At 39.4% G+C, this 18,785-nt stretch overlaps 1 protein-coding gene across 1 annotated transcript in view; it reads left to right on the forward strand.

The window, feature by feature from the left end:
- Positions 1-18,785, forward strand: part of SRRM3 (serine/arginine repetitive matrix 3) — a 577,610-nt gene that overhangs the window by 436,162 nt on the left and 122,663 nt on the right. Inside the window, exon 5 of the mRNA XM_077482193.1 lies at positions 471-605. Coding sequence (XP_077338319.1) covers positions 471-605 — 135 coding nt within the window. The remainder of the gene's footprint in view (positions 1-470; positions 606-18,785) is intronic.

Here is an 18,785-nt window from a genome sequence, read left to right on the forward strand (position 1 = left end):
TTTCATACACTTTAAATATAAAATAAAACCCAGAGACTTGAATCTGTAAGTGCAAATTGGTTTAATTTTTGAGAACTTTTTAGGTTACCTTACATGCTCTGCTGTGGGTTTTTCCTGTTTTAAATTGAAGTAGCAAACACAAAAAATCGGTTGGTGTTATTTGGTAATATTTGTATATGATAGTCTATGTTTTTTTTGTTTTTTTTTTACAATCTGAGTTTATTGAAAGTTTATGAAGCATACATTTGACATTGTAACATTTGTCTAGTAAGGTCTATTTTTTAGTCTATGTTTTAGTCTATTTAGGCTATTATTTAGTCTATATTTCTAGTCTATGTTTTATGTAATTTACATTTATCACAAAATCTTTGGAAAGCTGTAGTCCTGAAGTCTGGAAGTATTTAACATGTTTGCTTGTGATTCAGTTTAAACATTAATACATTTAAAAATGTATTTTACTTTTCTTTCAGAATAATTGAAAACCATTATGTGGTTCCTGGAGATGAAAATGCCACAGAATATTCGGTCTATGGAGAAGGCTACACCCTGGAATGTGACTGTCACAGTGAATGGTATAATGCTGACTGTACCCATAGAGACTACAGGTAATGACCAATAATATACAATCAATTATTAAATCCAATTGTAATCCATGTATTTCCTTTATGTGTGTAGCACTGGCATACAGCAACACAGTACTGTAAGAGGTTACAGCCTACTATCCTCACCACACGCTTTCACATGCACACACATGCACACGCATATACACTGTGGGACTCATTTGGCCAGAAATTCTACTAGTCACTAGGATTGAGCAGATTTTATTATTTATATGGTGTTTGTGTATGTTTTTTAGGAGGAAGCAGTTATAACCTCTGTTTTTAACGGGGTAGTTAAACAAAGTATTGTTAGTATTAGTATTATTATTTTTCTTCTGGCTAGCTTCAAAGTGTGCCGGGTACCCGTTTTGTACTGTTTTGCATGGTCTTACAGGGCACTATTCCTCTTTCCTGTTCTTAGAACAGAAAGGCAATTTAATCCACCACCTCCTGAAGTTCAGATCTATAGTTTTTTTTTTTTCATATTGTTGAGCATGTGTGTTTCTACTTGACTGTAGTTGCTTTATGCTAGAATCAAAGTTAAAGGGGTTGTAAAGGTTCGTTTTTTTATTTTCTAAATAGGTTCCTTTAACCACTTAACAACCGCCCATAGCCGATTAATGGCTTCAGGGCAGTTGTTTAACTCTGAGAGGCCGTTAATTAACGGCCTCCCAGAATTCTGCTCTCGCGCGCCCCCCTGGGGCGCGCACACGAGAGCATCCGTGACCGCCAGGTCCAGTGGACCCGGCGCATCACGGATCACGGTAAACGGCCGCTCATCGTGGCTGTTTACCACGTGATCGCTCCGTCAAATGACGGAGTGATCACTTGTAAACAAACCGGCTTCATGTTATGACGCCGGTTCCTCCCTCCCCCTCTCTGTACCGATGGGTACAGTGGAGGGGAAACAGATCGGTGTCAGCAGCGCTGTGGGCTGCATCTGCAGTGCCCACATCGCTGCTCAACGAATTTAACCCCTCCATACCCTGGCAATACTCTGCAATACCAACTAATACTCTGCAATGCCAGCTAATACTCTGAAATGCCCCCCAATACTCTGCAATGCCCCCCAATACTCTGCAATACCCCCAATACTCTCCGAAACCCCCAATACTCTCCAATACCCCCCAATACTCTGCAATACTCCCCAATACTCTGCAATACCCGCCAATACTCTGCAATACTCTGCAATACCCGCCAATACTCTGCAATACATAACCCGCCAATACTCTGCAATACCCAGCCATAAATTGCCATACCCAGCCATACTTGGAGATACCCTGCAATACCCAGCCATACACGGAGATACCCAGCCATACCCGGAGATACCCAGCCATACTCGGTGATACCCTGCAATACCCAGCCATAGACGCCCCCCCTCGCCACCCTCCGGTGCTTCTACCACCTCGCCAATACGATCAAATCCAGAATCTTTTTATTTATTTTTATTTTTATTTCAGGCTTCCCAGCCTAGAGGTGAGATGTGGGGTCTTATTGACCCCCAGATCTCACTGTAAAGAGGACCTGTCATGCCATATTCCTATTACAAGGGATGTTTACATTCCTTGTAATAGGAATAAAAGTGATCAAAAATGAATTTTTGGGGAAAAAAATGTCAAACTAAAATAAATAAAGTAAAATGAACAATAAAAAATAAAATAAATTTAAAGCGCCCCTGTCCCCATGTGCTCGCATGTAGAAACGAACGCATACCTAAGCCCCGCCCACACATGAAAACGGTGTTCAAACCACACATGTGAGGTATCGCCGTGAACGTTAGAGCGAGAGCAATAATGCTAGCCCTAGACCTTCTCTGTAACTCAAAACATGTAACCATTAAAAAAATGTAAAGTGTCGCCTATGGGGATTTTTAAGTAGCGACGTTTGGCGCCATTCCACGGGCATATGCAATTTTGAAGAGTGACATGTTAGGTATCTATTTACTCAGCATAACTTCATCTTTCACTTTATGCAAAAATTGGGCTAACTTTACTGTTTTTTTTTTAAGCACAAAACTGTTTTTTTGCCCAAAGAAATGCTTTCGAAAAATTGCTGCGCAAATACCGTGTGAGATAAAAATGAGCAATGACCACCATTGTATTCTCTAGGGTCTTTGCTAAAACAAATATATATAATGTTTTGAGGTTCTATGTCATTTTCTAGCAAATAAATGATGATTTTTACATGTAGGAGAGAAATGTCAGAATTGTCCTGGGTGCTCCAGAACGCCTGATGGCGCTCCCTGCATTTTGGGCCTCTGCATGTGGCCACGCTGTGTAAAAATCTCACACATGTGGTATTGCCATACTCGGGAGTAATAGCAGAATGTGTTTTGGGGTGTAATTTGTGGTATGCATATGCTATGTGTGAGAAATAAACTGATATGACAATTTTTTCGGAAAAAAAAAGGGAAAAAAATCTTGATTTTGCAATGAATTGTGGGAAAAAATGACAACTTCAAAAAACTCATCATGCCTCTTACTAAATACCTTGGAATGTCTTCTTTCCAAAAAGGGGTCATTTGGGGGGTATTTGTAATTTTATGGCATGTTAGGGTCTCAAGAATTGAAATAGGCCGTCAGTACTTCAGGTGTGATTAATTTTCAGATATTGGCACCATAGCTTGTGGACTCTATAACTTTCACAAAGACCAAATAATATCCACCAATTTGTACTTATTTTTACCAAAGATATGTAGTGGTATAAATTTTGGCCAAAATTTATGAAGAAAAATTACTAGTCTGCTAAATTTTATAACAGAAATGAAGAAAAATTCACTTTTTTACAGAATTTTCGGTCTTTTTTCTTTTATAGCACAAAAAATAAAAAACCGAGAGGTGATTAAATACCACCAAAAGAAAGCTCTATTTGTGTGAAAAAAAGGACAAATATTTCATATGGGTACAAATGTGAGAGCACCAAAAGCTGAAAATTGGTCTGGTTATTAAGGGTGTTTAAGTGCCCAGTGATCAAGTGGTTAAGCTAGTGCATTGTTGGTTTACTTTTTCTTCAATTTCCCTTCTAAATTATTTTTTTCTTTGTTTTCTTTGTCTGAATTTCTCACTTCCTGTTCCTCTTCAGTAAACTGTTCAGTAAGTTGTTCTAGCTCACTAAACACCGCTCGGATGACGGTGTGAAGTTTACTGAGGAGAAACAGGAAGTGAGAAATTCAGACAAAGAAAAAAACATTTAGAAGGGAAATTGAAGGAAAAGGTAAGTGAACCAACAATGCACTAGCTTAAAGGAACCTATTTAGAAAATAAAAAATGAGCCTTTACAACCCCTTTAAGTGGTTAAAGTAAATAACTTTGCACCAGGTTCTCATCGGCCATGCATGCATTTATACAGGGTAATCATATCCCCCCTTAATTGCCTCTTCTCATGGGAGAATAAATTCAGTTCAGCTAACCTTTCCTCTAAGCTGAGGTCCTCCATGCCTCTTATCAGTTTGGTTGACCTTCTCTACATTCTCTCCAGTTCTCCTTTTATTTTTTGAATTTGTGCCCAAAACTGAACTGCGTATTCCAGGTGAGGTCTTACTAATACTTTGTACAGCAACGTATGTTGTTTGTTTTAGAAACTGCAGCTCAGAATTCTGTGCTATTAAGTCCATGATCTACCAGATTACTCAAATCCTTTCCAACCATTGACTCCTCCAAGTGTAGTAACATGCACAAATCTGGAATAATGAACATCAATATGAAGAAGACAATGGCTGTCCGTCCATGTCCGGGGTGTTGTCAGGAACCATGAAACAGACTGAGACAGAAGTATAATCAAATCACACTTGTTTATTGATAAAAATAAAAAGATAAATAGGAAAAAGCATAGTCAAGCAAGCCAGAGTCCAGTAACCAGATCTGGTAGTCAGCCAGTCCAAAGTTCATAAACCAAATCGGGCAATCAGCCAGTCCAGACGTCAGGGATCCACGGAGAGCAACTGCAAGCAGGATGGAAGCCAGGAGGGATGTTAACAAGCCAGTCTAGAAACAGCAGCAGGAGATGGTTCCTTGTGATGTGACCAAACGTGAAGGCAAAGGAGAAATGAGCTGGAAGACTTATATATAGGCAGGCCAGACGAGCATCATCGGGAACAGCTGGTAACTGAAGAGAGAGAAGAGAGCTGGCAATTAGCCAACAGCTGAGTGGCCAGCCCAGAGGAGGAAGGGCTAAGTCAGCCCTGACAGGTGTAGAGAAGATGGTTACTGCTAGACATGGTGGTGATAGGTTTAGGTCTCTCTGTAAACATGAGGTTTATTGGATCTTTCTTTTCAGAAGGAGTAAACTATGAGTGGCATCTTACACACTTTTATGAATAAATAAGGGGGCTGTTAGTGCCATCTGGAGGGTGTGTTGGTTTGTACCCTTGTATGGTGGTTTGATATATATAAGAACACTGGCGTTTTAGTTTAAATAATTGTATTAACAGTCACTATGGTACTGATTTTTGTTTACATTCCACCACACTTACTTGAGTTGGTAAGTAGGTTTTGTATGACATCTGTGTTTCGGTCATACAAGGATCATTCCTTCTTCTATTCAACTGTACCATTTCTGTATAGGGGTCCCAGTGGTCAGTTTTTGTTGGATTTTTTAAAATCTTTTATTCATATTTTGTTTTTATTGTTTATTTGTTTTTGAATTTTTGGGAACTTTGTTGAGTGAGGGCCTAATAGAGAGGGAAACCCATGTTCCACACACTCCACACCTAGGGGACACCAGTCCGTCATAAGAAAAGGAAAGGTATTGTAGAAGATGGGCTTTTAAATGATAGTCCCCATGGTTTAGATAAAACATATATGTACACCAATCATAATTATAAAGATAAAAATGTTTATTTATTGATACATCTAGTGTTCATAAAAAAGAGGCAAAAAGGACACCTAAAGCCCAAATATATGTAGAGAACCCATCACAAAAGTAACAGATATTATATCTCATGACTTGTACGGGATTTGACAACATGCTTCGCAGTCATTACCGTTTCTTCAAGGCTTAATCCTCCATATGGGAATCACAGAACATCTATATAATTGGATGTGTTCAGACTAAGGGGAGACGAAGAAAAGAGAAGACACTCCACCTCACTGATATGAAGTATATATGAAACTTGGTCGACATGTATGGTGTCGATTATGATAAAATACAGACCTACATAGAGGAGTGGCAAAAACACATTGGTTCAAGCTCTAGTGGGTGAAAAGTGAGCTAGGAGTGCGTGTCTAGATAAAACATCAATCAGAATTGATGCACCCCAAACAAGAAGTATTCAAATGAATATCCGGTCCGTCGCGTATGGACACATCTGCACAAATATCCAAGGCATCAAAGAGGCTCCACAGGAGGTGTGTGTCTGGGCCTTCCGAGAGCCCACTAGTCCAGCTCACTAGTCCAGCCTGATGTTGGATGTTTAAGGTCGGGACAGTCAAGTTCCTCCACCCCAAACTCGCTCATCCATATCTTTATGGACCTTGCTTTGTGCACTGGTCCAAATCATTGGTGGAGGGGGAATTATGGTGTGGGGTTGTTTTTCAGGGGTTGTTCTTGGTCCCTTAGTTTCAGTGAAGGGAACTCTTAAGATGTCAGCATACCAATACATTTTGGACAATTTCCTGCTCCCAACTTTGTGGGAACAGTTTGTGGATGGCTTATTCCTGTTCCAACATAACTGTGCACAGACCAAAGTCCATAAAGACATGGATGAGCAAGTTTGGGGTGCTGAGGGAGCTAGAGACAGAGCACCTCTGTCTGAATACTTGCCTACCAGCTGAAACCATACCAGTGGAGATCGGAGCCTGAGACTCTAGAAGGGCCCTCCTTCTACAGTTAGAGTTCACCGCATTCGGGGACTGGTGAAAGGACTGGTGAAAGGGCTTTTGCCCATTGTTGATACTGCTAGCAAGGACTGAGCCACTCAAAGCAGGACACCATGTGTAACCAATCCATACTGTACCCATACAGCACTCTATAAAGCATTTATTCCAAACCTAGACTGCACCTATACCGCATTAAACCAAACTTTTACCGCATCTGAGCCACATCTACTTTTCCCATGTGTCGAGACTATACCATACTTATACTGTTTTTATAGTGCATACAGGTTAACTGGGACTGTCATTAAGTGCACCTAGGCTCTTAATGGGCCCCCAGTGATAGCGGTAGAGGAACATCTGAAAGGACTGCCCCTCCAATGATAATTATTCTACAAGTCCCCTTTGCTCCCCTACTCTCCCCTACTCTCCCCCTCCTCTACAATCCTCATTTTCTTTTGGACAGTACATACCCAATCAGTCTAGGACTAGCATTGCTGCCATAAATGCACTCTGTCACTCAATCACTCAGTAGGTTAAACTTTACTACTGCTCACTGGTGCAAATGAGGTGGCCTTGCTACTGTTAATGCTGACCTGAATGTCAAATATCATCTTATGCCTAGTCCTTACTTTTAATCACTTTATATGCTACATTGTGTTATTACTATTGTTAATCCGTTTTACTGTATGCTTGCCTACCCTGTTTCCCCTAAAATAAGACCTAGCGTGATTGTCGACGTTGGCTGCAATATAAGCCCTACCCCCCAAATAAGCCCTAGTTAAAGTCCTTCTATGTCTTATTCTCAGGGTAGGGCTTATTTTCCGGGAAAGAGGGTGGGGCTTATTTGGGGGTAGGGCTTATATTGCAGCCATCACCAACACTCATGCTAGGTCTTATTTTAGGGGAAACAGGGTAGTTGCTAAACATATTGGGTGACAATATATTACGTTTGCCTTTACTACCTGGTTTTGTGCCTGTTCTCTTTTATATATCACTACTACTGAGTATTAAGTGTTACTTTCAGTGATTTCCCGTTGGTATTGTATGTTTGTACACTCTTCCTGGAATGTTATAGAGGCTGAGGTTTTTGTAAAAGGTTGAGGCAAAGAACAGAGGACCCATCCTAATCAGTGGCTCCTACAGGGGTAGCATTACATCTGTTTATCAGGGAAATCAGCCTTAGAATCTGAGCTAACAGTAGCTACATCTATCTGCTCAAGGGCCGCTAGATTACGCCTTTAAACAATTTAGTATTACCAGACTAATGACAGATGATTAGGGGTTACAGTAAATCAATATGAAACAGCCAGCACTTCCAGCAGAATCTGCTCCATTAAAGAACCCAACATTTATGCATCCATTTAAAAGATTGCTTGCTATGTGCTTATGCATTCCAAATTGGTATCCCTAATAATAGTGGAGATGATGATCAAGGTTAGCTGCTATACAGTGGGCAGCAATTTACCTCTGTAACTTCATCACCAGCATAGACTTCTGCAAAAAATATGACAATTACTCTGTCATGTGACACTATACCCAAATTAATGTTTTATCTTTTTTGAGGAAGATTGAGCTTTTGAGAAAGATTGATTCTCTTTTTGGAAAGCAGACACCCCAAGGTGATATGTTTTTTGTCATATTTTTTTATGACAATGAAGGAACATGCCGGTATTGAGGGGGGTCAAACATGGAGCTTGGTCATGCATAGAGGGATCAGGGGGTAAAGGGTTTAATGTGCATGTCAAATACATAGGAAATATGAAGGGACTAAATTGCAGTAGTATGGAGTAAGAGAGGTGAGGGATTATTTACAGATGTATACTGTAGAGGGGTGAATGATGTAGTGGGATTGATTACACTATTTTTGGTACCACTGGCACTGGTACTGAATTGCACTGCTTCTGTTTGGTGTATACAGAGCTTTTCAATCAACGTGTGAGAGGAAATTGAAAGACAGCTGCTAACTGCAGCAGTTGTTTACATTGTGTAATGGTGTGATTGGTCACAGGGATCATGTGGTAAAAGCCAATTCCATTGGCTCCATACCTTTTCTGTGTGAACTACATTGCCTTTCATACAGTGCCCTCACAGTACATTCCACAAAAAGTCCTGGAGGCCAGCTTTAAAGCAGGCCTTGCATTTCCCAATAAAAATGATCTCTAAGTACTACGGTAAATGCTCCCTGAAATATGGCAACTAAACTTACAAGTCCATCAAATCCAGCCCTATCCTCATCTTAGTTGCCTTTCAACTAGTAAAGGTTTAGTTTTGTGTCGCCATCTATGTTTTTTCATAGCCATGAGCTGGGTTTCCCTTCTGGGTTCTGGCAGCCAGCCCCCTTAATCATGCAGAATGATTTCTGCTAGTGGAACTACTGTCTACAGGGATATATAAGGTGGAAATCCCAGGAGGCTGAAAAACAAAGATGTATATATCACTTTTTCCTAGTCAAGGAAGATGATCATGGGAGGCTGCAGCTATAAGAATGTAAAAAAAGTTATTTAGCAATTCTAAAATATATAAACTGCTTTTTAATAAAGAGGAAGAAGGACATATGGAGTCTTTTATTTTTGATAAAAGCTCAACTTTAAGAGTAGGATAAAAGTCAAAACTTCTCTGTTTTCGGAATTATCATGTTGAATTCACAGTATGTCTGACAGAGCCAAATTTTCATTACATATCACTTTATAGGTTTTTTGTGCTTTAGGATAGAAATAATAAAAAAAAAAGATTATTCCTGATTCTGTTTACTGGCAGTTCACAGGCAAAATGCTTTTAGAATGTGCAGCTTCTCTGTACATAAAAGTAAGGTTGATCGACCAGAGGCTTGTAATCCCAGGGAACCTGTTTTCAAACACCAGACTAGCATAGGGAGATATAAAAATATGCACAGCCTGATATTTGAAGTGAATGCAGGTTTACAGAGTAAGCCATGATCACCCTAGGAAAGGTGATTGTAGCTAAACTGTGTTTGCATTCTATTTACAACATAGGTAGGACTAAAAAAGTGAACCAAAACAAATAATCTAATCACACTAAATGTTATTTTTATTCTACAAAAATAACCCATACACAGCTAGTTCTTAAAGGCCGTGCAATCTATTTTTAATGAAATTGATTTTTACTGTTCTTTTCTGCCTCTTTGTATTGTTTTTCTGTTAGGACCTCTCCTGTTCCCTCTAACTTCTGATTGTTTGGCATTCTTGTGCACTGCAGTATGCATAGTCTATTGTCTATTGTCCCTTGTCCATCTTTGAAGCGAGCAAGAGAGGGTGGCTATGTTCCTACCACAGTGGGACCATAGAGAAAAGATGTAGCCACCCTCTAATAGGAGTTTGGATTACAGCAGCCAAAAAAAAAAGGAATTTGGAGATTTAGAGAACGAGAGGGTGCTTGTTTGTGTTGATTTTTTATATACTTGAATAGGTTTAGAAGCATACTAAGTCAATGCAAATGATATAAATTACTGTATTTAACACCTGGGTAGATGCAAGTGGTGGCTTCTTTAACCCCCTCTTGCCCAGCCTATTGTAATATGATGGCTGAGCTGGAGCCTCAAGGGCCACGCCCCTATCGTGATCTGTCACCGGCTGTGTCCACTGAACACAGCCGATGACAGATCATTGTACCAGCGCGCTGCCGGTACCATGTGACTGCTGTCGCCAGTAACAGCAGATCACATGACAATTGTATAATTGTGATGAGCTCTGTGATTGGTCACAGTGATCACATGGTACAGACAGGGATGATCATAGCCCATCTGTACCATGTGGTTAGCTGTGGCCAATCACAGCTAATCACAATAGTAAACAGTGAATGGTTTTCATTCATAAAAAAAATTTTTTTTATAACTTAGAAATTCCCAGTTATAAGCAATCACATTGAATTAAAAAAAGAATAATTTCCAATCACTTCCCCAGAGTAGTACATTGTTACGATGGTAACATTGTATTGCTCTGGTCACTGTATGTAAAAAAAATATATAATTGTAATAATTTTTATTTTTACATATTATCACTAGTCAGTGTCCCTGATTACCACCACACCAGTTATATGATGATGCTGTACTGCACTGGTGACAGCATGAAAAACATTTAAAAAAATGATGAAAACATTTTTTTCTTTTAATTTCTTAATTTTCTAAAAAATTGTGACAAAAAAATTCAACTTGCTATGCCTCTTACTAAATACCTTGGACTGTCTACTTTCCAAAAAAAGAGTCATTTGGGGCATATTTGTACTGTCCTGGTGTTTTCAGGCCTCAAGAATTGAGATAGGCCGTCAATACATTAGGGTTAATCCTGATTGTTGATTGTTTGTGGAATTCAACTTTCCTACAGCATAAATAATATACACTGATTTGGGTTCTTTTTACCAAAGAAATGTAGCAGTATACATTTTGGCGTAAAATTTATAAAGAAAGATTATTTACTTGCAAAATGCTATAACAGAAACAATAAAAAAACACATTTCTTTTTCTTTTCAAAATTGATGGTCTTTTTTCGCTTCTTTAGCAAAAGAGAAAAAAAACCAGCAGGGATTAAATGCCAAGAAAGCTATATTTGTGTGAACAAAATGATAAAAATGTAATTTGGGTAAAGTGTTGCATGACCGCGCAATTGTCATTCAAAGAGTGACAGCGCTGAAAGCTGAAAATTGGCCTGGGCAGGGAGAGGGTGAAAGTGTCTGATACTGAAGAGGTTAAATATGACCAATACCTTAAAAACGATATATATAGAAATTCTGAAATAGTTTTCTATCAGAAGCTACAAGTCATGGGGGGGGGGTGGGTTATTTACTAAAGGGAAATCCACTTTGCACTGCAAGTGCCCTTGGAAGTAAAGTCGCTGTAGATCCGAGGGGGACATGCAAGGAGAGTAAAAAAGCATTTTAGCTTGCACGTGATTGGATGATAAAATCAGCAGAGCTTCCACTCATTTTAGATCTACCCCTTAGATTTAGAGCGACTGCACTTCCAAGTGAATTTTCAGTGCACTTGCAAGTGCTCTTGCAGTGCAAATTGGATTTGCCTTTTCGTGAATAACCCCTATGGTGTTTGAAAAAAGGGCAAAATGTAATAAGCAATGGACAAAAAACAAACAAACACGTGAATATGTTGTAAATCCCAGGATGAGATCTTCCTTCTTGCTCTGAACTAGGTAATTTTGTATCTATTTCTGCTTCAGATGTTCTTTTTAATTTTGCAGTTGAGATTTTCACAAGATGTCACTTGCCAAAACTAACTAAATATTCATAGAAGGTGAAAGAATGCCTATCATCTCCTTCACACTATAGAAAATTTGACCCATATTGGTATGTCATACATGAATAACCGTTTTGACGCCATACTTTCTCTTTTAATTATGGACTGAAACAAACATGAAAGATGTTATATGATGCTACCTTTCAGATGGTTTGCTTCAGCAAACATTATCAGTCAAACGCTGTGCCATACCTCCAGTACTCTCTGTTATTCTATCATTTTTTTTTGCTGCATCTAGAGAGTTGCCTCTGACAGCAGCTCAAAAAAATTAAATTAATTCTAGCAGAAAGAATCGGGGCGCATAAGAAGGCCACCTCTGCTGATCCTGCACTGATTGGTTCTTTCTACAAGTTATTTGAAATCATTAACTCCTAATCTCTTGGTGAGTGCTGGGCATGCAGAAGCAATCATTGTCTCTTCTATTCAGCATTGCATGGGTAAAACATCCAGGGATTTTTTTTTTTTTTTGCTTCAGCTACTACAAGGCACACTACACATTAATCATCCAGATATTGGTAGAAAAAGCTTTGAACTTATAAGCAGCTTTAACTATTCAGCTGCACAAGAGGCTTAGAGGGAAAACAGAGATGTATCTTAAACACCCAAATTATAAATACGGTAAATAAAAATAACATCTAAAAAAACTGTATATATTCCTTCAAACTGAATTGATTGCTAAAATAAGAGGTAGGCAATAATGTCATTTTAGAAGAAAAGTAAAATCTAAAAATCATTATTGTCTTGAGCACATGCACCAAATGCATTTTAACATGCCATGGCTTAGTGCTGTCTCAGAAATCCATTATTTTTACATGCACCTTGATTTAACCACTTGAATATTGGGCTCTTTCACCCCCTTATTGCCCAGAACCATTTTTAGCTCTGTCTTACTTTGAACGACAATTGCCCGGTCATGCAATGCTGTAACCAAACATTTTTATCAATTTTGAGACAGATAGAGCTTTCTTTTGGTGGTATTTAATCACCACTGGATTTATTTATTTTTTTATTAGTCAAATGAAAAAAGACTGAAAATTAAAATATATATATATTTTTTTCCCTTATGCCCCGTACACAAAAGCGGAATTTTCATCGGAAAAATCTTGGATAGTTTTTCCGACGGAATTCCGCTCAAGCTTGGCTTGCATATACATGGTCACACAAAAGTTCTCTGAACCTTCGACCGTCATGAACGCAGTGACATACAACTCTAAGACAAGCCAGAAAAATTAAGTTCAATGCTTCTGAGCATGTGTCGAATTGTTTCCAAGCATGCATAGGAATTTTGCGCGTCGGAATTGCTACAGACGATCCGGAATCTCCTTCACTGTGCGCTGATGAGGCTGCACTGACGGGCACTGATAGGCTGCACCAGGGTTTTTTTTCTCAGAGAATACTTGCAGGAACTTGCCCTCTCTGACCAAGTCTCTGCCCCAACCATGCGCTAACTCCACCCTAAATAAAAAGAAAGGAATGGGACAAAGACTGGTTTAAACACTGCGTTATGGAACTAACACGTGTTAAATAAAGGGCTATGTGCAGGATATAATATAATCTATATTAAAATATATCAGCCTAAAAATAATAAAGTCCCGGTATTAAACAAGAAGTCCGTAAAACAGTAGCACTGATGGCAGCTCCCTTTTTAAAAACATGTAGTTTATTAAAAAGCACACAGGCTACTCACAGGTTAAAAGCAGTTATTGCACATGAAAACAGCGACGTGCGGTCCGCTCGTGCATCTACGTCACTTCCAGTGTCCTATGCGTTACGTCACTGTCACGTGACTTCGATTGAAAACCCAATTGGGATATATACCACGATATATATTCACATCACATCAATTTTATTCTACACCTTTTAGTCTATTTATTCACTATTTGCACTTTATATGTACCTCTATAATATTGATTCCTGGTATTATTAGCTTTCTTGTTGTATTCTTTGACTGAGTGTTTATTTTCACTATAGATATTTTGCAATATTGTTATTTATTTTTTATATACATTTAATTTGTTTCATGTCAGAGATCATCTTTAGACCTCTCTGAGCTTCACTTTCACGGCAGGAGCGCAGCATCATATTTATTTACAATTTGTGCACTTTTCATGAGATTTGGTTTGGCTCATACTGTGTGTGCAGCATCTGCTAAACGTAATCACTTCACTCATTATCCCTATTAGCACAGGAGCCACACTCACTTTATTTATGCAGTTACAGTGTTTTAAAAGTAGTGCATGCACTACTTTTGGTGTGATCCATAAATCGAATCACACTGAATCGCTCACAGGATCACAAGAGCGCAGTGTGAACCAGCACTTAAGACCTTAAGAATCCTTTCAAGGTTGGAGTAAAAAAAAGGTCAATGTTTCCATTAATTGTTTTCAAATGTCCTCTATTAAAATGTTAATATTTAAATATTATTATATTTAGAGCAAACCAATTTTTTGTTGAAAGAATTTACCTGGATATCATTAGGTTTATGAAAGTCAAAAACAGAAAATATTAGTATGTAAACTGATGATGTATACAAACCATGCAAACTACACTGGACATTGAATTGTAACTAATTCTGATAGTGGGAGAATGAGAACAAAAGTTTGCTTAAATAGTAGACCTTTAACTAGAATGTGTCAGAATCACTTAATTTATACAATTGATAGCAGCCTTTTAGGAAATGAATATGAGGTCTGATGACATTGCTGACCTGTGGGTGAGCTCTGAGCCCTAAGGTTGTTTTTTCTCTTCCTTGCTTCATTAGGTTGACTGAGTCTACATGAGCATCAGAACTGGGTGCTTGTTGCGTGCTTTCAGTATTGGCAAGTACCCCAACTGCTAGCTAGAGAGTGTTCTGAGTAAGAAGCAGGGTATATAAACAGCAATTAGCATGTAGAACAATTAGGATCATTTCAGCTAATATAATAAGGCTGTAGTTAATTAGAATTTAGTGTATATTTAACAGGTGCACTGTGCTTTTTAAGCAAACAGTAATTCTGAACCCTTTCAATAACTAGTAATAAATAATCCATTATAGTCTTCAGATTTATAGTAATTGTGAAATAATGAATCACTGCATTTCTGTGTTTTCAGGGCAATGCTAATTATTAGCTAAAAACCTCTATAATATAATTGCAATGATTATCTTGTTATATTTATACATCTTGTCTAGGGTTAACTAAACTGCTTCTTGCCAGGGATTTATGCTGTAATCAAATCTTTAAATGCCGATAATGATTAAGCCTAGTAAAATGTTTGCCAGCTTCAAGCAGGTTGGCAACCTTTTCACTAGAGTGTGGACTGTAAGTAGGGTTGCTACCTGTCCGGTTTTCTTCCGAATAGTCCAGTTTTTGAATAATGTGTTTGGGTTTTCATCATCCTGAGACCCGGACACATAATTCACACCGGACTGCACAGAGAATGAGTCTGCTCAGCCATCTAATGCGTCTCTCCTTCCTAACGACAGCCTGTTTTAACCGCTTCCCGACCCGCCTCACGCAGATATACTGCGACAGAAGGGCATGTACAGGCAGATTAATGTATCTGTACGTTTCCCTTTAAGAGTCGGCCAGTGGGTGCGCCCACCGGGAGCTCCGCAATCACGGGTCTCGCAGACTTGATGTCGCGGGGATACCTGCGATCGTCTCTCGTGAGGAAGAACGGGGAGATTCTAACGTAAACAAGCATCTCCCCTTTCTGCCTAGTAACACTGTCACTGATCAGCTCTCCCTGTAATCGGGAGCACTGATCAGTGACGTGCCACACACAGCCCCTCCCCCCAACAGTTAGAATCACTCCCTAGGACACACTTAACCCCTACAGCACCACCTAGTGGTTAACCCATTTACTGTCAATCACATTTTTACAGCAATCAATGCAATTTTTTAGCATTGTGTAAAAAAGAATATAAAATGCAGCGCTGTGAGAAAAATGTTTGTGAAAATCCCAGGAGCCACCCCCAGGGATGACTGCTAATTAATCAAAACCAGCGACATATGAGTACACAACAAATGAAATCAATATGCAACAAATATACAAGTGCTTCTGTAAGAAATCCCTGGAGCAACCCAACCGGGATAAGAATTGCGCAGGTGTCTGCTTATTAATAAAAACCAGCAACATACAAATATACAACAAAGTATATCAGTGTACAACAAATACTGCTATAGTGTGACCAAGTAGGAAAGTCCTTGTGAAGGATCCAACAAAAACAGGCTGTGAAAGACAAAACAATATAAATGAAAGCTCCTCCCTCAGGTACAATATAGTCCTATTAAAAAGAAAAATAAGAACGACGCCTCTTCAAAAGTGGCGGTAAACCGGGATGAGTAAATTACTCCATGTATCTTTCACAGCTGTATAAATGTAAAAACAAGAAGATTAGGTACGCTTACCACAGATGGTGGACACACACGCCGTATAGCGGTGGGTCAAATTAACATTTAGACCATCCAATCCAGCGGATCTTTACTGGGAAATAATGATGTAATGATGTACCTCAACCACATCTCAGGCAGCCAAGGGTGGATGACTGGCACCAAGAACTCTGACAGGTAAACGTACCTATATTGCAAGTCGGTCCCCAGCTGGAAAGGTCTGTGGTACTCCCAATGGCATCCAATCAGGGTTTTAAATCAATGAAAAACAATGGAAGAAAAGGGTCTCCGCGTAGTGCATGAATCCAAGGGAAAAAAATGTTTGTTTTATTTAGAAAATGAATAAAAATGTACAATCACCAATCATGATGGGTACATAAAGTGATCACATAAAAATGGAGTAGTAATGAAAGCACAATAGGCTATCAACCTGACATGTTTCGGACAATAGTCCATCTACTGGGGCATATGACCCATTATTTGCTACCACACTAATGTAGCAATGTTAAAATTATTTAAAAGCAGATCAGCTGTGTTTTACTGACACCAGGGAGCTCTGATATCCAATCTCGAGTAGCTACTGTGTGTCAGCTCCTCTTCACTGTGTGGTTCCCCCATGTGAGCCAATTGATGTATGAAACATCATCCGTCATGTGATGGCGCTATAGCCCCTGACGTCATCGTGCACCGGTTGTTTGCGCTCCAAGTCTCATTTTCATTTCCCCTACAGGAAAGAAGACTATTGGCTAGCGAGGCCCGGGATGGGAGAACCACCCCTCCCATCTCTTGGTAAACAGCCGTCATCGCGCACTGGTGATGGGCTCCAAGCCTCACAGTGACTCCAGCACTGGAAAGAGGCCTATATGATTGGCTAAGCAGTGAATGTGGATAATTTTAACCCCATATTTGTGACCATGGACTGCCGCTAACAGCGTAATTGAATAGGAAATTTGTATGAGGCAAAAATTCAGTGTATAAGGAAGATTACATCACACAGTGATTGGAGTAAAATACCCCAACTGATGGCCAATGGCACATTATATATATATAAAAACAATTACAAACAGATCTTATAGATATTGCAGAAAAAAAAACAATTTGCAAAATACAACCAAAAATAACAGCAAATGAACCATCCAGAAGGGTCACTGTGCATAAATACTGTGATATGACAAATGTCTGAAAAAGAAAAAAAATTTTTTTTAGCATTGATCGCTGTATTAATGGCAATGGTCCCAAAAATGGGTCAAAATTGTCCGATGTGCCCGCCATAATGTCGAAGTCACGATAAAAATCGCTGATTGTCGCCATTACTAGTAAAAAAAAAACTAGCAATAAAAATGTCATAAAACTATCCCCTATTTTGTAGATGCTATAACTTTTGCGTAACCCAATCAATAACACTTATTGAGATTTTTTTACCATTTAAAAAAAAAATTTTTTTGGGGATATTATATCAAAAAAGAATGCGTTTTTTTCAAAATTGGCGCTAGTTTTTTATAGCGCAAAAAATTTAAACCGCAGAGGTGATCAAATATCACCAATAGAAAGCTCTATTTGTGGTAAAAAAGGGACACCAATTGTATTTGGGAGCCACGCAGCACGACCGCGCAATTGTCAGTTAAAGCGACGCAGTGCTGAATCACAAAAAGTGCTTTTGTCAGGAAGGGAGTAAATTCTTCCGGGACTGAAGTGGTTAAGCACCATGGATCAACGCCCCCCCTCCTCCCTCTTCCCTGCTCTGTTTACACACACAGGAGGAGGAGAGGGGAGCAGGGACATGCTGATCGAGGACTGTAGAAAGTTTTTATTATGATCTGTAGATGGAGGGAGGGAGAGAGAAACAGTGGCTGCAAAGGAGAACAACTTAATATATGTGGAATGATTGGGGGGGGGGGGTAAGAGGATATGTGCTGGGGGCAAGGAAAGGGAGTTATGCTAGAAGTGTGGGTTGGATTTGAAATCTGACCACCCCTTTTAGCAGTAGCCCTCTCCCCTCTAAAGCACCCTCCCCAGCACATATCTCCCCCCCAACCCTCCTCTTGCACTAGCCATCTCCCCTCACAAAGCACCCCCCAGCACATATCCCACCCCCCCAAGTGCCCCCAGCACATATCTGACCCCCCGTGCTCGCTCTAGCTCTCTTCCCACCCAAATCACCCCCCTCTCACATATCTGACCCCCCCCCCCACTAGCACAAGTTGTCTCCCCTCCCAAAGCACCCTCCAGCACATATCCAAACCCCCCTGCTTGCTCTAGCTCTCTCCCCTCCTAAAGTAGGTACTCTCTTTTGGACCATTAAAAGTGTCCCAGGTCTTTTACAACCTTATAGCGTATACTCAAAAATTTAATAAAAAAATGCCGCCACTAAAGTGTTCAGGTTTGGCTTATGTTTAATTTTAGATAAGAGGTTAAAGTGTTTGTTACCCCAACATTTCATGAGCTTGCTGTACCATGTACTTGTATGAAAAAAAAGCACCCTGTTCTCTTTGTATTGCTTCCTTTACGTGAAATCCCTGATGTTCCTGCCCATCTCTCTGCTTTCCTATCAAACACTGACCTGAGAACAGAGGGAATATGATCACTTATAAAAAAGGGAAATAAATCCATGTATAATTTTTTTTATATCTATACACAATTGTTTTGCCTTTCATTTCTATTTTAAACTGAATGGATTGTTTTACAAGGTGATTGTTTACCATCACTTTAAGTGTAAGTTCTTCAGGAAGGATAACCA

This window comes from Lithobates pipiens, unplaced genomic scaffold, assembly GCF_037356315.1.
Source record: "Lithobates pipiens isolate NorthernLeopardFrog02 unplaced genomic scaffold, aLitPip1_a1.2 Scaffold_16, whole genome shotgun sequence".
Taxonomy (NCBI): domain Eukaryota; kingdom Metazoa; phylum Chordata; class Amphibia; order Anura; family Ranidae; genus Lithobates; species Lithobates pipiens.